The sequence below is a fragment of the Excalfactoria chinensis genome, chromosome 5 (genome assembly GCF_039878825.1).
Source record: "Excalfactoria chinensis isolate bCotChi1 chromosome 5, bCotChi1.hap2, whole genome shotgun sequence".
In the NCBI taxonomy this organism is placed as follows: domain Eukaryota; kingdom Metazoa; phylum Chordata; class Aves; order Galliformes; family Phasianidae; genus Excalfactoria; species Excalfactoria chinensis.
Window position 1 is genome coordinate 55,946,959 of NC_092829.1, and position 21,449 is coordinate 55,968,407.

Here is a 21,449-nt window from a genome sequence, read left to right on the forward strand (position 1 = left end):
AATACACATCAACACAAAACACTTCCAGGGTTTTGAATACAGATCAATCCTTGCAGTCTCCTCATCAGTTGTTTTCACTGTTGGTACTCTGCAATTTAACTTCCTGAGGTTACAAGCTAGACTTGGAGTACCCATTTAGGACATGGGTATCTGGTATTACTTAGGGAAAAGGCCACTTTATACTCTCAACAATTCTGTTTTTCTGTAACATCAGGAACTACCTAGAAAATATATCAGATGCTAACATCAGTGGGGAATAAACACAGGGAACGTACCTCCATAATAATTATAAATGCCAGCTTTGCAGCAAGAATGTGCCAAAACTGCATTGTGTGTAAATATTTCTTCTCATGATCTGGAGGGTACCGATAGTCTCTGTACCTGTTGAATAGACAAATGTGAAGGTGAAATGTCACATTCAGCCTGAGACAGACTACAAGCTCAGTGACGCTTACAAGCACATACATCTGTCACTTAAGGAACCTTTTCATCTTGATTTAAACGCTCTGTTTCCTTTCGCAGGAAAAGGTTGCCTTGCAATTTGTTTCAATCTTATGTTTGTTTAAACATTCCCACTCGCAGCACCAGCTTATAAACGAGGATGTGTGAGAAGAGGAATTTTAGATACAGCTTACTTTTCTCTTCCAGGCAATAATCAAATAATACGGGAATGATAGAACTTACCAGGCAATAACTGACAAATATAGAGTGAATGCAACAGATGTTGACAGATTGTGTACTGAACAGATGCGGGGCTTAATGGAAACACATTCTCGATCAGGTGTTCTGCACTCACATGTATAAGTAGGACGGATACCTGGGGCTTTAAAGCAAAAGCATCACAAAGCTCCAGCTTGATTTTTGCTTTTTTTTTTTTTCCTTCACTAAAACAAATATAAACGCTACTCTTTTACCAAGGACTTCTCTAAACTTCTCTTGTTCTTCTAGAAGCCTCTAATACTTTCACTTTAAAGGCCATATCTCATTTCCACCTTTGAAGTCTAAACTGCTCCTTTATTGTACATCCATGGTCACCAAGGCCCGGAATCCTTTAAAAAATATTGGCCAAAGTTGCAACTTTAGGGACATACATTTCAGAATTTCTAGCAAGCTACATAACATAAAAACCATCCTGGCTTTTTTATGTTCTATACAAAGGCACAAAACATTTATTATCATACCAACACCAACCTGCATTGTTCAAAACCTTCTGGGTTCTGCTTAGGCTTGTTTCTCTCAGGAAAATCTGAGATTTCAAACACTGACAAACTATTGTTTATGTATCCAGACATCGGTGAGTCTTCGCTTTCAGAATAAGCGTAGTAATAAACTAAACGAGGAATCATATCCGATGTGAAGGCAACAATAAAAGCCTGAAAACAAAATAGGGAAAAGAAACTAAGCAAGAAAATTTGTGAGGGGATCCCATAAAGGGTTTCTGGTACTGCATAAGGTTACATAATCCAGAGTCCACTAAATAGGGGTAAGCACAATCATCTTGGAAAAGATCCTGCCTTTATCCTCTGCTGTAAGGACCAGCTGATTTAAAACACTTGGTGAACAAATCATTCGAACAGCTCTTTTAAGAGGCAGACAATCCTTTTCTCTGGAGGAGCACTCTGACTTCAAAAATCATTCTTCCCTTTCTTCTCATTTAAGAAATATCATCTACTGTATGCAATACAGGACAGATTCCTGGTAGCTTCCCACCCCAAAGCAATAGCATCCTCTAACAGCGATGACCACACTTGATGAAAATGGAAATGCAGGTCTGAATTCATGTGAATAAGGCTGAATGTGAATTCAGTGAGGAAACCAGCCAAGTTATTTGATGAAAAAAAGGAGAGCCTTTCTCTCCAGCTGTATTTAAGAAGTCAACTGTGAATTCTGGCACACTTTGTCTATAAACCTGAGATACTTGAAATGCTCAAGTATCTTACTATCTTGGCAATAGCTGCGAGTAGTCAGATACTCAGATACTGCTGAGTATTCTGCATTAAAAAGAAGCAATTCTTGATCAGCAGCCTGCTTTACATTATACCTAATATGAAATACTGATATACCATTGTGTTTTCAGTGTATAAAAAGTACTCAGCCACCACGCTAAGGCTCAGACTGGCTTCTGCAATTTCAAAATGACAGAATAAGAAGATGTGTGAAGGAAAGACTACAGTCCAACGAAATATGGATTGAGAGCTCCACATATCAGCACGTGGACAACACAGAAGACTCAGATGGGCCATATCTCCATAGGATAATGTGGTAAAGTGAATGGTGTCAATGAAAGAGATAAAGCATTAGTTGGCTTTTAAATCTGCACATTCTGAGCCCATAAAAGAGCAGAAGGGTTGGTTTGGCACGGTTAGCTTACTTACATTAGTGACAACAGACAAGATGGCCATTCCATTCAGGATTTCTTGCCACACTCCTATGCTATGTGCTTTTGCAGCCACGGGTCTTCTGTACTGAGTGGTTAACTTCCAGGAGTCTACTCGAATCTCCAGGATATTATTCATCAGAGCAAGAAGAGGAGCCAGGGGAAAGGATGCCACAAAGAGAGTAATGAATCCAAACTGAATGACTGCAAGCAAAAGACAGAAAACTGTCAAAATCTGTCCCTAGGAAAGTGTAACATGCCACCTGCAGACAGACAGCAAACTTCCATTGGGCTGTACTTCTCCATCACTAAAATGAAACATCTCTTGCCAAACGTGACAGTCCTCATTGCAGATCCGATACTGCCGCTTTATTTTAAAGACAAGAAATGAAACTGAACCTCTTGTCTGGTTGAAGCAGCAGATAGCAATAAATCCCAATGCACCAACACGCCCAGATTTTGTAAACAAATTTCATATGCACATCCTGTTTGCAGAACCTCTGGAAAAACTCTTTGTTACTCGTGCTCCCCCTGCCGGTGCGCTGGGTTCAGTGCACACCTAAAACGAAATGGATTCCCTCTGATCTGGTTCACAGATCTCACATCTGCAGCACACACCCTCACAGCAGATCCACCGCTTTGAATTTCCACTGACATCAGCTTGGAAACAAGAATGGGATACGGATTGAGACAGCTGGTTGCAATGAGAAAAATGCTCAGCTTTTGAATGAGGGAAACAATGTTTACTGTTTCTATGGTATCCCTCCCATTCAAAGATGCACCTTTTCATTTATTTAGAATTGGGCTTACCTATTTAATCCTTTAGACCTAAGAACCCTTTCCTGTTTACTAGATTAAAGTGGTGCAATAAGTTGAGATACAGTCTTCTTGGGTCAGTGCAAAGTTCCTTATCCTCATTCCAAATCTGTACTGTTAAAACTTACCCATTTCCAGATATTCATAGAAAAGGCCCAGAGCTCCAAACGTCTGCAGATCATGGTCCTGCTCCCAGCGACTATACAAGTTCTCTGGATTACTTCTGGCTTTGCGGCGTCCCCACCAGTTACAAATCCAGCTGCATTTAGAAAGGAAAAGTTCAGAATGAGAAAAGCAGACTAAGCATTCCTTTCTCTAAGCGAGCCCCTTGTTTCAACGTGCTTTTACAAACATACCTTTCACAAAGAGAAGCAAAAAATCCCAAACTGATTCCTATGCAGTTAATTTGCACACACTGTACTTAGCTTCATCACATGCCAACGTTTGCTACCACTCCTTTCCTTACAACACAGGAATCAGTGTAAGAGAACTTACGGTACAATGGCCTCTTGGATATTTCCCCAGATCTGTTTGCCAGCCATGACTATGGTGAGCTGTGTCGTCAATTCAATCAAGCAGCCTGCAGGATCACACTGACAGAGACAGATTGGGGGATTAACGGACATGAATAATGGACATTACCCAGGTAAAATACATTCTACCGTTGCATAAATTAAAGAAAGGAGAGAAGAAAAGATCTTAAAATCTCTTAGGATGATAATTAATTCTCACCTGGCCTGCCAGCTAAGATACAGTTTTCAGCAAGGCTATTCTAGAAAGGCATTAAATGCTCAGCGTGCTTGATAAAGCACGTGCTCAAACATAACGATCATAATGAAAGAAAGAGTCACTCAGAGGTGCTTCAGACTGGCCACTGTGAGGAGGGAGCAGCAGGATCTGGGTGCAGCAGGAGCCCCATTGCCCCAGCCAGGGGAATCTATGGTGCCTGAGCAGCTCTGAGCACCAGGCCAACCCTGACCTAGCAAGCATCTGCATTTTTATGTTCATTTCCCCACATTGCAGACATTTAAATAACTGCCAGTATTCAGTCTCTGTTGTTTGCTAAGAACACTATCTTCAATATTTCAGCTCTTTCTTGTGGCCTTCTTAAGAGATTAGTAGTCAAGTTGCATTAAGAGATGCTCTATCACTAACCACACTGTATTATTTCTTTGTACTTTGCCTGCAGATCTTCCTTTACTATTGAGTTCCACGTAACTCTTCATTAAACACCGTGTTTCATCTCCATACAGACAGCATAATTAGCAATGATGCATGAAAGAAGCAAGGCCTTACAGAGGTGCCTCTTACTAGATAATTTCTTTGAAAATCCAGCTATAAGTTAACAGGGACACACAAAAACCAGCAGCCATTTCCATTTCTCTTAGCTTTCCTCAATGTAGAGGTTTACTTTTAAAACATACAGTGAGATCCACTGATATTTCAGGAGAAGTGGGGCCAGGAATAGCACTCAGATTTCTCACCCGTATGGCTGAGAGTCACAACTTTCCACTGCCAGGTTTTCCCTGACTACCAACAACAGGAAAAGTACTTGGAATCCTCCAACCCGAGGTTCCTCTCACTGCAGACCAGACTTGCAGCTGGATATTTCTAACTCCAAAGACCAAAAGGGATGAAGAGTTTAATTACTTTATAATCAATTCCACCTTTATCAAGAAATCCTACCTCTTCATTTCGCCAGCGATTAAACATGTACGTGTATGCACCTGGGTAACCCACAAATTTTCCTTTGAAGAAGGCCACATAGAAGCAGGATGAGTAGTAGTTGACAAACTGGAACAGAAACATTTTCATCGTGAGCCTGTTCTCATATTCCATGTGAGTTCTGGGAATCTCTGTGAAATGAGAAAACAGTAACTTGATTTTCCTTCATTCTCTTGAGAGGATTCAGTTTCCATAAATACTCATTGCCCACAATGCCCTTCCATCCCAAAGGAAATGAACACAAAATCAAAAATACCCTCCAAATTCACTTCAGCAGTTGGAGCTCCTGTTCTGAGGCACCCTGCTCTTAATTTACAAGGCACTGTTCTAAGTAGGCAAGCAAATGGAATTCATTCTTGAAATGTTTATAGCCTTCTTCGTAGTATCTAATATTGTTTGTTTTACCTCCAAATCTCTTATCTTAGAAATAGCACATCTCAACCAGCAACTAATGTCTTCTGGAGTCTTCTGGAGTACGATAATTCTAATGTTGACAATGGGCAGAGTAAGCAACATTTTTGCTTTGCTGCAGTGCTATTTTTGCAATGTTCTGCATACACGCAGCTTAAATTGACATCAGCTGAAATCGGACAGGCCCAGTGTCTCTCAAATGAGAAATTCAGAGTGAGGAAGAATGGGGTAGGATACAGGCTGTGTGGGGAAGTGGGAGAGTCCCCATCTTTGGAAGTACTTCAAAGATGTGTGGACATGGAGCACTAACGGACATGGTGCAGTGATAGAACTCCAGAGCAGGGGCTAATGGCTGGACTTGATGACTTCGAAGGTCTTTTCCAACCTGATCTTTGTGGCAATTGACATCACTAAGCCTTTGCTTAAAGTTTGCCTATCTCCATAATCACATTTTCATCACCTTTACCTTCTTTTTTTACCACAAAAATTCAAGTTCCTCTTCAGGATGTGGAAAATATGTTGACCTCATCAGCCCTACGCTAAAGTCATTTCACATCTGAGTACTTTCAGGGATACAACGTTTATCCAAAAGTAAGATTTGGCTCAGCACTTTTTGAAGAATATAGGAGTGCAGGGAGCTAGAACAGATGCTAAACCACACTGCTAAGCCTATGCTAGCTGCATTTCATAGGGCTGCCATGGGAGGGCAGCAGTCCCACAGAAGTAAATGAATTCCCTTTCTCTCTTAACTGACAACCACAGGCACTGCTGGCTCTTAAGAAATTAATGCCCCACACTTCTAAGCAGCAAAATAACATAACTGAGCCTTCGTGATCGTAGTTCATGACTTTTGAGAAAGAAAAACCGACATTTATTGCTTGTTCTGTCTTTTCTTGGTCTAATTTAGTCAAGTGAGGTATTCAACGCACATCTGACACAAGAACTCATAGAATTAATCAAAACGAAGGCAACATGCCATTAAGCTTCTGTACCATACACCTTCCAGTTCTTGTTTCTATTTGTAAAACCTCAAAATGCAAAACTCATCACCCAACTGCTTTTATGACAGCTGTACGAATTACAATCACCTAATAATTTTAGGCTTCCTAAAAAATCAATGCATAATGATTTTTAACTATTCTAATTACGTTCAGAACTGTGACTGACTCTGTCAGGCTAGTTTTAGTACATGCAAACGCAGCACTATGAGAAAGGAGCTTTCAATGACTACTGAAATGCAGGGAAAATGTTTAGCTCTATTTTAGATTGCTTCTACCTCCAGCCATTCCTTCTAAGTTCTGTCTTCATTTACGCTGCTTACCCATATCGGTGATCCAGATAGCTATTTTCTCATATATGAAATTCAGTATCATGATGATGACAAAATTGAGGCAAGAGGCTGTGACTGAAGTTGCCAGCTGAGGGGTCAGTAATCCACTGATGGGCTGCAGACTCTGAGTGTTTTCCATGAGGCTTGCGAAGGCAGCATAAACTGCAAGGCGATAGACGATCACAGCTATCATGCTAGCTATGATCAGAGACACCTAAGGAAAGGAGAGAATATCAGACACACAGCTCAGTATAGCTATAACACGTGCACCTTTTGAAATGAGGTCAGCATCATGCTTTATACATCAATTCTTTATGAGTTCAGCAGCACCGAAATACAAAGTACAAGTACACAAATAATTTGTTATACTGGATACATTAAGGCCACTCAAATTACTTTGTTAACAAAAGACAAGTTGAATTGTGCAGAAGGATACAGATTCAGGAATGGAAATGGGTAAGACAAGTTAGATTATATTGCCCACCCTGAAATTCACTCTACAGATATTTCTATACTTTGCAGTACTGAATAATAATACTTAGTTTATGTACCTTTGCTGCACAATTTTTTCAGTGTAGCATGTAAGTCAGAGAAGTTGCCTCTTACGCTGTATGATCTCTTCAAATTACTAGCTATTGATGGATTTCCAGTCTATTTGCACTCTGAATTGAAATGCATTTTGCATGACAGCAGGAAATCAGCAGGACAGTAACAGGTACCGAGCTACCACACTAGTACTTGTTAATACTATAATTAGTGGTGATCTGCAGCTGTGATAGATGTTAACATGATGATTCAAAAAGAGATGCTCACCCAGAACAACACTGTAGTTCCTGAGATGCAGAACCGCACAGCCTGGCTTGTTAGAGGCAAATAAGGCTCCATTTCCTGAAACAGTCAAGCAAGCACAGCACAGTTCACAAACCTATCATCTTATTGTAACTTCAAGCAGCAAACAGAGCACTCAACAGCTGTGTGAAAGTAACCACATCCGAGGCAAACTGCTCAGAACCACTCTCTCTCTAAAGGAGTAGACAGGATAGGATTGTGGATGTGCAGAAAAATAACAATAAAAAACATCAGGATAGAAGTGGCCATAGCAATTCTAAGAGTGAAGATGGTACCTGGAAATAATGGTTAAACCTTTGCAAAACATCAACCAGTAATTGAAGGAAAAAGACCAGCCATCTCCATTGCAGGAAGAAGACAGAACCATTATAGTAATGCTAGGTGAGCTGTCGTAGAGTGTTGAGTTCAGAACTGGACTGAATTTTAGGGAATTGATGTCAAGATATCCCAATCCAATCACTGACTTGGATGTACCATGTTTTTCCACACAGCCAGAAAGCATTTTCCCCCACTCCTTCAATTCTGGAATTGAAGAAATGGCTACATTCATTAGTTGCCCATCTCTGCCGCAGCATCAGGCAGATAGATCTTACCCAAAAGAGTATTCCCACATAGCACAAGAACAGCTTTCCATGTTGGTGTAAAGGTCTCTCTTTCTCAACCAATTCTAATTCCTAAAATACCACATTGCATGTATTAAGAAATGCTCATTTAGAAATGAATGCCAATGGAAAACAATTTAGTAGCAAGCAATCTGAACTTGATAACATCTTCAGGCCAGGCCACTGTGGCATATTTCTACTGCTCTTGGACAAAGAAACCCTGGTCACTACAGGCCAGCACAATATTAAGCACACCATCAGTGACTATATACTGAGCCAACCAGCACCGTTATCAATACTCCCATCTCCAATGATTACGAGTTCTTTAATGGTAACAGAGGATCTATTAATGGAACTATAAAACCAGAAAAGATACAACAATTGATATCAGGGTGATATCTATCGATGACCCTTGGGGTCCCTTCCAACACAAGCCATTCTGTGATTCTATGATCTGGTGACTTTACATAGGCTCGTAACATTTTTATACCTATTCATAAATAACATCTATATTCTGTACAAGGGAACGAATGTCTCACGTTCTAGGAGACTTTAGCCGTTTTCTACCTGGGAGCAAAATACTGGCAATAATGTGGTGCAATGACTGAAAGGCTTCATTATTTATGTAAATAATGATTCTGCTATAATCAGTAAAAGCAGACTTCACTTATGTTCTAGTTAAATTGTTTAGCACTGTGAGGATGATGCCAATGCTATTTTAATAGCAAATGAGGTGTTGATTAAAGCCTGAAGTTGGCTAATTTCTATTTCAGCGCACATAGTACTTGGCATCATGGCCAGGAATGATGAAGAAATGGTTTTGTAGCTGAAGCAAAGCTAGCCTTGAGATGCAAGAAGCTCAGTGACCTGTATCTATATCATCTTACCCAGTCTGCAGAATTAATTTGAAGCCACTGCTCAGTATTGCACATAATCTAATATAGTGAAATTATACTACAGTGTGGCCTACCTGCTCGGTTTGCTGTAACTGGGAATTGATAAGGATCACTGCTAAGCCCAGACGCACAAAAGCATCTGAAAATCCACCAAGGTAATAAATTTATGTGTCATAAAATAAAGGATTATGCAGTCATTGAATTTTTATGGCAAATTTTAATGCATAGTTATAAAGCGCAGACAGTGCAGTATCTTGGTCACAGATAAAATCATATCAAGGTCCAATTTCTCTCTCTTGAATGAATTCCAAATAAGTTGCCTGACTTATGAATGCTGCATGGATGTAGAGAGAACAGCCTTTTCCCTCAGACAGCTACATTAACCCGTGCCATATATGACGGCTGCAGGTGCTTTGTTTCACCAGACCACAGGTTCTGATCCACACTGTAGATAAACGCTCCCCACAAGCCAGGCCACTACTTCCCTCACACAGCACAGGACCTCAGAGCACACCAGAGCCATGAACTACTTCTGATCTCCTCTCTCTTTCCATGGCAGCAGAACCACAGTTGTTCCCTGGTTTTTGCTACTGCACAGCTATGGAAGAAAGTGGAGGTTTTGAACTGAAGTGTATACAAGCAGGCAAAGTAGCACATAGTTACATGTAGTGCCTACTACAACACATAGGCACCTGTTTGCAAAGAGCTTAACTAGCTTGGCAAAAATTATCATTTGCTTCAAACTCTTTTCCTGAGCATGCAGAAAGCAATACCTTGACAGAACTAGGCTCAAAGTCATAGCTCCTGTCTTCAAAGGTCTCTGTATGAATGCAGTATGCAAGGTGCTGGTGTGACAGCAAGAATGTTAATGCTGAGTGTGTGGAGGGGAAAGGAGAGACAGAAAAACCTCACAAGAAATAGATTTAGCGTGTGTATTTCCTAATAACAATGAAAACACACCTGAAAAACAAGGCTACTGTTGACGTAACAATGATGTCTCCCAAGTTCTGGCTAAGTTCTGTTGTTTTATTCTGAAGACTGTTACCTTATTGTACTCATAACTAGGGAAAGTAAGTTATTTATACACAATTCCAGAATAAGGAAGACTTATTTAAATACACTTCAAATTAAGGTGATGGATGTTGTACTGGAATGCTACTATCTAAGCCTTAAATGTGTGAAATAATTCCTACCTAAATTAAATGTAAATGAAGATGATTAACTTCTAGTAGGTATTCAGACTATTCAGCATAGTCAAAAAGCATGGTTAATTATATTTCTATTAGATTTCATAGCGTGGTCTTCAGCAACTTTTATCTCGTGTTCCCCAGCAATGTGTTCCTATATCTGAGGCAAAACCACAGCTGGTCGCACCAGTCTGTCTTTAGGTGAAAACATGCGTGTCTGTATGGGAAACATACAATCCATACATGTCTGTATAGGAAACTGTTGATCACAGCCTGAACCTCTGATTAACCATATGAAGCAAGTGATGGGTCAGTTGTGGGAGCACAGGTGAAGGTAATTCAGTTGTGCTCCTGGAAGGGGTGGAGCTTGACTCCACCTTTCCTAGATCTCATTTAAGGGCTGACCACCACTAAGGGAGCGTCTCTTTCTGGAGATTGCTCCTGTGTGGAGTTTCTACAGTAAGCCTTAACACTGATGATCATTTCAACCATGAGTCTTTTCTATATAACCTCTGGCTACCCATCTACTTTACCTTTGTATAATTACAGCTGCACAGTGTTGCATGGATCTTGACCTAGTGATTAGACACAGAACTCACACACTATCAAACTATCTTGCAGCATACAACTGAATGTGCATTTATGTCCACCCAGTCTGTATGTTACCTGAGTTACAGGATTCTTCTTCTTTTGTGTACATTTGGCCTCATACTCTGGCCTCAGCTGGAGTTGTTGCTGTTCCTCTTCAAAATCAACCAAATCCCACTCGTATTTCAACCTTGCTTGCCTCCTCTTCCAGAACTCCAAGAAAAGCGTGACTGTTGAATGTGTTAAAACAGGGAAGTGAACAACCTTCTGAACCAATTAAGCTTGTTTCTGTACTGGCTCCTGTCCTCCAGGCTGCTATTTTCTCTCACAATATGACTCATCTATTTTTATTGGCTACCTTTTGAATTTCAAAGCTAAGACTTAAACACAGATTAAGTACATTTATTAGTTAATTTAACTAAGAGGATGAAATGAGAAATGCCAAGACAGGAAATGGCTATTGGCATGCTTAGAACAGCCATGCTCAATTACAGCTATCATTCCTTCTCACATACAAATAATAATACAGAATTAGCAAAAAAAAACCCCTTGTGATAATTCAATTAATTGCTTGTGTATAACCATGTAACACGTGAACGACTGTTACAAGTAAGCAGAGCTGTTTACAAAGATTACATTCAAGGACTTTTGTTGCTTTTGGATGGTTATTTGATATGATGGTTATTCTAGAGGTAGGGGACATCCGATGCTTTGTGTGGTGAAAAGGGAGCTTAGCTTTAAGTTTGTTGTTTAATAACATTATATATATATAGAGAGAGAGAGAGATTAGAAGGAACTCCTTTCATATGTTAACAGCTATAAAATTATATTATCATATAATGTTTTAAAAGCCTTCTGTAAACTAATTTAAAATGTAAACCTTTGGTCATCTGATTGCTCTTATTTGAGGTAGAGAGACTTCATAGCTTATACAGCCACAGAAAGGCTTATCTTTTGCAGTTCTAAAGTCTTTCCCTGGTATCTCCTGTATGAGTAATCTATGTTACTCAAAGGCTAGAGCTTAAAACCACAGCAAGTTTAGGAGAACAGCGATACAAAATCACCTCATTTAAAATCATTTTTTTGAGAAATCTAGACCCTTCGATTACAAATGCATTAGAGCACAGATCTGTGTCTGTTAATGGAAGATTTGTAACCAAATTGAAGACTTAGTTATAGCTCATATAGTGTTCCGCCCAGCAGACATGGAATTTAGGGAATGAGAAATAACAACCTTGATATCCTGCGTCTGTAAGGATGTACAGACTTCAGGAAAAGGACTTATGTGCAAAATGATCTAATCTTAGTCTGAGCTGGTTTCAGTTATTGCTTACAGGCAGACTCAGAAAATGCATCTATTTCCACATCATCTAAACCTCACTGTAATCTATAAACTTCATTGGAACAGAACCCAAGTGATTTTCATCCTAACAATGCTGTTAATAATCACTTTTGCACTGGAGGCAGGATACTAGAGACATCTACCCCCTTTCTTCACACCTCTCTCAGCAGTTTGTTCAAGATTTCTCTACTGCTTGACCTCAAACTTATTAGCAAAGATACTCACCCCATATGCCCATGAAAATGGCAAAAAAAAGAGTTGCCACGTTGTCAAACAAATGGGAATACTGCGACAGAATACAGAGAAGACATTCAGTAACAAGCCAGTTTTCAGTGTGAACAAACATGAGAAAGGGCTGAAGAAGCAGGTACTGACCTCTGAGGACTGACAGGTGGTGTTTAGTCTCCAGTATTCACACTCTCGGTCACAAAGAGGACACATGATGATCTCTCCTCCAATTGCAGGATCACAGATCTCTTTGCTGAGAACAGAAACATTGTACAGTATATGTTTTTATAGCATCTGAAGAGCTGCTACATGAACTGTATTTCCTCAAAAGCAAAGATGTTGGAAGCTTCTTTTGTTCAAAGCTCAACATCTGCAGCTTAACAGAGAAGCCAAGGGCAAGCCAAGAAAAAGCTGCTGCTACAGGGAGGTAAACTAGCTATTCCCCTGGCTTGGGCCTTCTGTTTTTTAATAGGGATAAAACAAAAGTCTGAAAGGAGCTGTACTGAACTGCTCTAACGTGAGATACAAGCCACATGTTTTTGTCTCAGGTTAGTAAGATATCCACAACAGCTTTTCCAAAAGAAGAAGTATGAATTCAATGTGCCATCTACAGTATGATTTGCTACTTAAATTTAACAAGCGAGTGAGTGATTTTTATAATCCTGTGAATACCTCTCCTCTCCAGAGAAAACTGAACATATATAGCACTATTCCCCAGTGAATTCGGAACGTAACGTAGTGCAAGTCTCACAGTGACAGAAATAGAACAGATGACAGCAATTGTATTTTGTGTAGAGATAAACGTAGGCAAAAAGCTAGTTCCCGAGTTCTGATTTGCTGTCTTTTGCAGTTTAAACTTAACGTTTTATCAAAGACTCCTTAGAAAAACTAAAGCTCAACCCCCTCTTTTCTGCCTCACCCCAGATCCTGAATACAGTAAAACTTGGGATCCTTGAAGAAACCAGTAAGTTTGTTTAGAAAGAAAACTCTGGTTTCTGACATAATCAAGTCATCTCTGATGGCAGAACACTGCTGACCTGTACTGCGCCCGTGCCTCTAGCAGTCAACAAAAACGATGACCTACATAAAAAGGTCAACAGATACTCCATGAGACAGATTAAAATACAAAAGCGTAATGCAATGATATACACTTGAAACAAACAGTTTTGAGACATGTCAGTGGTATTCTTTAGCCCTTATGTATTGTAGGTACTCTGATATTAGAAGCCGTTGCCAAATGGCAATAAAATACTGCTTTTCACCTACAAGTTGAGTTTCATGTTTCCAGCTCCTGGAAGAGGCAGAAGGGCTTGCTTTTGCTTAGATTTTGGTGTGCTTTCTGTAGGAGCTGCTGTCTCATCCCAGTGTAGCTGGAGACCTGCACCTTTTGCTGAGCATCTCAAAGGCACCTTTTCATAGTGGGTGGTGACACACTGGCACAGGTTGCCCAAGGAGGCTGTGGATGCTCCATCCCTGGAGGCATTCAAGGCCAGACTGGATGTGGCTCTGGGCAGCCTGGTTTGCTGGTTGGAGACCCTGCACATAGCAGGGGGTTGAAACTAGATGATTATTTTAACTCTGGCCATTCTATGGTTCTAACAGTTACCAGTTTTCCTTTGACTGTTCACCACCATTTAAGTCAATGTAGGTAGGTGAAAAACAAAATTGCTGAGTTTAAAAGCTCGTTACCTGTCTTTCTACATGAACAATGGTCTCGCTTTACTTAGCTTTTACCATTGCAAGCTCAGGAGATCTTTAACATTATACTCACCTGCTCATATTTTCATCCATTGTAAACAAGCCATAAAGAAAACAGATTACTCCAACGACTGCAGCAAGGAATAGCATCTCAGTGTAAAATCCTAGCCAGGCAAAATAGATTCCAATCTTTTCACCATAGTACTTCCTGTGTACAAAAACAAACAAAAAACCCAACAAATCAATGAAACAATTGGAATGAATAAAACACACAGCCTCTTTTGAACCCCTTTCCCCACTCCTGCATCCTTCCCCAAGAGCTCCAGCTTCAATTATTCTCTTCCCCAGAGGATAATGTAAATGAACATATATACTTTTAAATTCTCTATAGAGGCACATGAATGGGCACAATGGTTCTGATCACACAGTTGGAATGTAAAGGTAGTTAACACAAAAATAGAACTGGTTGTGTAGCAGAAGGGCAGCCGCAACCCATGAATTCAGTAATGAAGTCGTTCTTAAGCTGATATGAGCTGAAAAAAAGAAATCTTGGGTAAGGTTAGCTTAACTTCAGGTTTAACACTGAGTAATGACTCAAGCTGCAGAAAATGATTTCATCAACATTTTGAAAATATCCAATCATTCTTTAAGAACTGTGGCAGATACTGATTATGAAATGAAAGATATTCTTTACATGCGTTCACATCTATCAATCCCAGGAGTGCTGGCTAGACTGGATAAGGCTTTATTTGCAGAACAACATTTTCCCAGTTGCTAGTTAAAATGTGTACTATGTTCTCCAAGGACTCAAGGCCCTCTGATTCTCTGTCTGATTCTCACCAGGTCTTCATCCAATAAAAAATATCCCAGCAAGAAAAGATACAAATCTTTTAAGCATATCATATTTGACTGGCTTTCACTGCAATATCAAGGAGACAGTATTTTACCTGATGAGATCCAAAGGCTGCTCTTTGTAGAACCGCAAGAAACGGGCCCACTCCATGTACAGCGTGTATCTCTCGTTGTCACAGTTTGGATCACTTGCCTTTTTCCAGTACTGGCACTGTGAGCAAATTAGAGGAAAGGCAAAACAGCTCATCGACAGACTCAAACACTAAATTGAAAGAAGTGAGCATTAATAATGACACACATGTCTTAATGGGCAATTAAAATAACTTGCTATTCACTCAACCACGTTCTCCTTCAGCACTTTAAGTACAAACTTCTTCATATATGCATATTCTAAACACCATTTAACTCCCAACTTAAATCCTTTCCTCTGTAGCTCAGAAGCAGCCTCTCATTATAAATCCCACAGCTGAAAGCATTTCTCTGAGAACTGTATAGCCAAAGAATCTAAGTCAGAGCTGCCCCCTGCCATTACACTGCCCCTTGTCATTGCACTGGCATGTACTCAGTGCTGCGGTTTATTGAAGTTGAAAAGATATGCAAAATGAAGTTCTGACACTAATTATTAACGTTCATCACGTATAAAAAAGATATTCACTGCACTGCTCCTTACTGTTTTTTGGTGCTGCCAACAGTAGGAGGTACTTTCTGGCAGCAGTACAGCCTAGAGTCTCATCAGCTACACCGCCTCCCTATAAACTTACATTTCTCTTTCTAACATATTACCACATAATCTGTATCATAAATATTACAGGAATATACTATGGAATAAATTTCCTAGAAATTACGTGACTGACTTTTTAAAGTAGACCCCAGAAACTCATCAGTGGGAAGAAACCTCTCAAAACATACAAGGCCAGCAATAAGACTGGCAGGTATTTCTTATGTACTGCAAAACAGAATCAATTACTGGGACTAACTGAAAGGGTCTGGGCACATTCTCATTTCTGCTGCAAACAGCAATGTCACAGTAGGTGAAAGATAAAAACATTGACAAATACTTGAGAGAACGGAATGCTAAAATACTTACATCGTGGAGAGGGTAAGCAGCTGAATAGGTGCCATTATTCAGCAGTCTTTTAATCCCAAACTTCTTCTTCCCTTCTTCTGTTCCATACGGACAACGTGTAAGTATATAATTAACCTGAGATTCAAAGACATGAATTTCAGTCCTTTCCTGCTTATTTAAGGCCACTTAACAGAATTCTAATGGATGTGCATTGTGTGTAATCTGCAAGAGTAACATGTGAAGGAAAAAGTAGTTCTTTGGAAGGCCCTTCCCTGCATGACCTGCCTGAAGAAGTACAGGAGAGCCACCCTTAAATACATTAATTCAGCATTCTAAGAAAGCTGTGCAGACATGTAGCCTTCCTCGTATTTATCCACATGCACAACAGGTTCCATTCTCCTTCCGTGAACATATATTCCTACAGTGAGTGTAAATTAACATGTAAATGACAGTGGGCAGAAGTCGCATACGTACTATTCTGTTTCTCATAGACGGCGAGAAGAAAGTGTTTTCATCGTTAATGAGGTACAGCTCCTGCTTGTCCTTGCTGAATGGTGCAGTGAAATAATCCGGCTCTGGGTGCATCACTTTCTCAGGCAGCCTGAATGGCGTAAGCATGCAGTCCAGGGGGTTCTCCACCATTGAGGGAATGTCATTTTCCTTGATGGGAACTTTAATGTTCAGCACTTCCGCATATGTGATCAGAACCTCCCACGGGGCATGAATCTTCACAAAGTAAATTTTGCCATCTTCAGATTCCTGTCCCACAGAAGTTAAAGCTGACATCAGAATTACTGCGTTTGACTGCAAGATTTATCAGCGCAGTTGTTACAGGCTGCTTATTTCTTTTTACAGTTTCAAAAGCTTCCTTTTTTTCAGACTTTTAAGTTTTAAGCATTGAATAGGTTATGTGAATGGCTGACTGTTACTGCAGATAATCTTAGCACCACTAAATGCTTTTCAGACTACATTCACCTTGCACTGCGAGCCCCAATCACGCTCACTGCATGCTGAGGGCATTGGAAATGTGAGGGTTCACTGTGCAGCGCTCCCACTTGGCAGTCCAGCTCCCCTGCAGCTCCCTTCTTATACAGCAAAGCAGATCAACACTATCAAGAGCTGCAACATCCATTACAGCCCTGCAGCTATGATAAGGAATAATCTCATTGTGAGGTGTTACATGTGTCCTTGCAGCACATCACATATGTGCACATAGAAGAAAGCAGCCATCGGATAATATAACATATTGCTCCATCTATCTCCATCCAAGGCCGTAGAGCCTGGATTTCATCACAGGTTATTTTGCCTCACTCCGTCTCTTGGCAGAAAGAAAAATCTAAAAACATACTGACTGTAGAATCAGCATCTTTTGCTTTTCAAACTTAAAACCCAAACAGTGACACCGATCTAACGTCCTGCAGTCTGTCCTCATTGAAACTGCCACTCCCAGTGAGCAGATGTTAATCTATTCACTGTGTCCCAGCTATGTTGCTAACTGGTGAGATTACATCTAGCTGTGAGCCTAACTTCCCCTACACGTGGTTTTAAGCTAGTTTGGAACCGATTTCTTTTTGTTATGAATTCAAAAACAATCACTTCTTCCTGAAACATAATGACTTTCTTTGCACAATCCTTAGGAACATGCCTGGAAAAAATAATTCCACTTGACAAATATAGCTAGACATAACAAGGCAATGAAGTGCTACATGCTAAGTACTTATCTGCAGGTCTATTTGTTTAATACTAGCTTTTCTCAAGTTGCTTTTTCTCCTTCTCCTACCTTCTTGTCTTCTGTTTCTAGTTCCAAACCGGCCTTCTGCAGATTGCTCTCAAATTCTTTTCTTCTTTCCTGAAGAGAAATAAACACGTTTTATTTGCTGGCCTCACAATGACTCCTAACCCACTGGCTAGGAACAGGCTTGTACGCCGTGCTGTCCTGTTAAGAGGCCAAGCAAGCCAAGTCTTGAGCATTTCTGAGTTGGTGCAAGTGGAAAAACTAGATAATAAGGAAAATTTTGGAAGCATTCAGGTTAGGGTTAACATTATCTGTTAATGTTTACAGTGTCCCCAGTTTAATAACCCTGCCTGATGTAAATGTTCAGGTACAAACTGCAGACAATTCCACATGTTTCATAAAACAGCTTAGCTATACAGCTAGATAAGACTACTAAATCATTGTGTGGGAGCCCAGATCTGCTTTGCCTGTGTCAAGTCAGCATGGACTTCAGGCAGAGATAAGTAGCCGTGCCTGTGGCAGTATGAGACAGGCATGGAGGTATCCTGCTTGAGCCCTGTACTTTTGCCAGTAATTGGAGGCAGTGTCTTCAGGCAAGAACATTTTTCCTCCTCTCCTTCTTCGCAGTTTATGCTCCTATGGAGAGACTGAATTAATTTCCCTTTAATTGCATAAAATCTCCTGAAGAAGTGCCAGAATAACCACAAGCTACACTAAATATCGAGCCCTGGCCTCATTAGAAAGCACCAGATGGACAACCAGTTGATTTCTTGCTAAAACTTGCAATGATGGGTCATGAGTTCTCTACCGCAGCCTTACGTGATGATTTTAAACACACACATGATGAAGGGGAAAAAAAAGCCTACACAGTTTCCAGACAATTCTGTGTTACTGTTTCTGTGAGGAGTAGGCTGCCCTATTTACATTTGAGTTTGCATAAAGTACTCTCATCTGTGAAAGCAGACAGAAGAACAGCTCTCAGATGTATGCTAATACGCGTTGATACATTTAATATGTTACTCGCAAGGCTCTACCTTATCTCTAACCTCTCACTTTGCCAAATATATTTAGTCATTAAATTAGACAATAGATAACTTAGCAAATAGGGTGAGCTTCATATCCAAAGAGATGCACTGTTCTGGATGTCATTTTCCCCCAACAAAGCACACTGCCTGTGTTCTTTCCTTGGCAAACCCTAGAGGAGATCCAAGTGAGCCAGCTCAGGGCCTCTGCCACCAGAGATGCTCTCACTCAGCTCCTCCTTAATCTGTGCAGCTTAATCACTGGCAGAGCTAAAGGACACAGCCCTGTCTGACTTTCCTTCTCTTACTGTAGACTAAGTAGGATAAATTGAAATGCCTTGATAGGAATTTTACCACCTTGCTCTCTTCTCATGTGCCACCTTCCCTGAAACACTTGTGAATGTACTCCCCAGCCACCTGAAACAACCATCTTTCAAAGGAAATCAATCAGTTGGAAAAACAAACAAAACAAAACATTCCCCTCCTTTCTAGCCAAACACTCTATTTCCTCTTATTGTTAGCAGAGGCTTAAACTGGACTAAAAGTGCCCTTGTCTCAGTGCCATGTTTTTTTGTGTGTGTGTGTTTTAATATATACATATAACAATCTCATGTTCACTACCTTAGCCATATAAAGTTTCACTTTTGGGGCACACATTTGGGCTTCCACAAATCCTGCCCTGCTATTCCAGACGGATACAAACAGCCCTGTGGGACTGACAGTGATGGCGGGCCAATCCCCTTCCTCACATTTGGTTTAAGCACAGTTCTTAAATGTCTCACCCGTAAAAGACAGAAACCCTATTTTCTGAGACAACTGTGGCCCACATAGGGTAGAGAGCTACCTAGCACGCACCTCTCCAAGCACTGCAGTGGCTAGCCCATGGGCTTGGGCAGGTAATCTGACCTCGTACATGCCTGAGCTCAACAAACTGTCCTGATAAGATTAACAAGGCAAGAGCCAAAGTCCAACTGCACTAAAATACCCAATGCAGATGCAGCACTGTATGATTAGCTACCCAAGGTGCATAGAAAAATTTATTACAGATCTGTTCCTTGTCGACAGTAGAATAAAACCATTAAGTTTTCCAACATGTTCCTTAATCAAACCCTTGCCTCCCTCACTCTCTTCACTTTTCCCTTTCTGTCAGGCAGGGAGCACCAACCTTACAAATAACCATCATGCCTACGTGATTCCTACATGAATCATTGGTTAGATGAGTTTTTGGAATGTTACTTATTTTTCCCACATTCCCATACACTGCATATATTGATAAAAATACTTCTGACTCTGTTAGATGCTTTAAGGCAAATTCAAAATAGATTTCAAGCTGGACAGTTTCTGAAAACACCAGAGATGCAATGGTGTTTGTTCTGCAGGAAACTAAGGGGGAAGATGAACTTGCATCTGTACCAGGGCCATGTTGAAACACACAAAGGAATAATTCACCCCCCTCTTAGAAATGCAGAATAAAGCTGTTTCCTTGAGACAAGGAAAGAGAAAAACAGTTCTGACAAAAGGTTCTGTTTCAGACCCTTCTGATGAACACTTGTATTCTTAGCTGTTGCATTCTGATGCATCGCTTTGCTGCAGTAAGAGAAAGTGTGCCATTGCCAGCACAGAATCTCAACCAAATTCCACAACCTGTGCTACATCAATATTTAAACAATGACAGCACAGTACACCTGAGAACAAAAGTCTGCATTCTTTTAATGGCATGTTCATTGTATAAAGGTCTTTGCTGGACATAAATATAGAATCATAGAATCACAAGGTTGGAAAGGACCTACAAGATCATCCAGTCCAACTGTCCCCCCTTTACCACACCTACAGCAAACCACTAAACCAGATCTCCTACCTCCTCATCCAGATGCTTCTTGAACACTGCCAGGGATGGTGACTCCACCACCTTCCCGAGCAGCCATTCCAGTGCCTGACCACTCTCTGAGAGAAAAAGTTCCTTCTTATGTCCAATCTAAACCTCTTCTGGTACAACTTGCAGCCATTTCCTCAGGTCCTGTTTGTTGCCTGGGAGAAGAAGCCAAGTCCCTCCGCATCACAACCTCCCTAGGGTACATTTATTTTCTCCACAGATTCCCAAGGACCATGTGAAAGCTGATATGCCCTACCAGGGACATGTGCATAGCTGACCTGCACAGATACAAACCACAGGCCTTCTTTTAAGGAGTTGCCAACTCTTGTGGCAAGAGACAAACAGAATGAAATCCCACAAAGCTTGATGTTGTTCTGCAATTTCACAAGACAGAGGCTTCTTCCTATCAAATGCATCTTTACCTCAAAGAGGAACTGTAACACTAGCTGCTAGTTTTCATGTGTTTGGTTTTCTTCCTTTCCATGTGAATCCTTCAGTAAATAATGACACATTGGCTAAGATTCCTGCCACCTGCTAACGAGCAATAAGAAAGAAAATGCTGCAACAAGAATGAGTAACTAGACTGAGCAACTGGTTCATTTTCCTTCCAGCTTTAGGCATTACCCATAGAGTCCTCACTTCTTCCCTCATGCTATTTGAACATGACTAATGGAGAAGGTTTGTTTTAAGGGTTGATTTCACTTATTTTACACTGATATATATTTCCCCTTTATATGCTGACTGGTCTTCTCTTCATTCTTTTAAAGATGCATTTTACTTTATGGTAGAGAAAGGAATCTAGCTAGGATTATGGCCTGACAAAGAAGCAAGGTAGGTTTGATAAAGAATGCC

The 21,449-nt window shown here is 40.5% G+C and overlaps 1 protein-coding gene across 6 annotated transcripts in view; it reads right to left on the reverse strand.

Moving 5' to 3' along the window:
- ANO5 (anoctamin 5) overlaps positions 1–21,449 on the reverse strand; it is a 48,377-nt gene that overhangs the window by 3,496 nt on the left and 23,432 nt on the right. For all 6 annotated transcript variants that reach the window (XM_072337451.1, XM_072337453.1, XM_072337452.1 and 3 more), the window contains 16 exons: positions 17,748–17,816; positions 16,442–16,726; positions 15,989–16,102; positions 14,997–15,112; positions 14,123–14,257; positions 12,499–12,604; positions 12,349–12,409; positions 10,860–11,011; positions 7,473–7,547; positions 6,651–6,873; positions 4,880–5,049; positions 3,689–3,786; positions 3,322–3,452; positions 2,376–2,581; positions 1,192–1,373; positions 276–381 (listed from right to left, as the gene is read on the reverse strand). In XM_072337451.1, the coding sequence (XP_072193552.1) occupies positions 276–381; positions 1,192–1,373; positions 2,376–2,581; positions 3,322–3,452; positions 3,689–3,786; positions 4,880–5,049; positions 6,651–6,873; positions 7,473–7,547; positions 10,860–11,011; positions 12,349–12,409; positions 12,499–12,604; positions 14,123–14,257; positions 14,997–15,112; positions 15,989–16,102; positions 16,442–16,726; positions 17,748–17,816 (2,229 nt within the window). The remainder of the gene's footprint in view (positions 1–275; positions 382–1,191; positions 1,374–2,375; positions 2,582–3,321; positions 3,453–3,688; positions 3,787–4,879; positions 5,050–6,650; positions 6,874–7,472; positions 7,548–10,859; positions 11,012–12,348; positions 12,410–12,498; positions 12,605–14,122; positions 14,258–14,996; positions 15,113–15,988; positions 16,103–16,441; positions 16,727–17,747; positions 17,817–21,449) is intronic.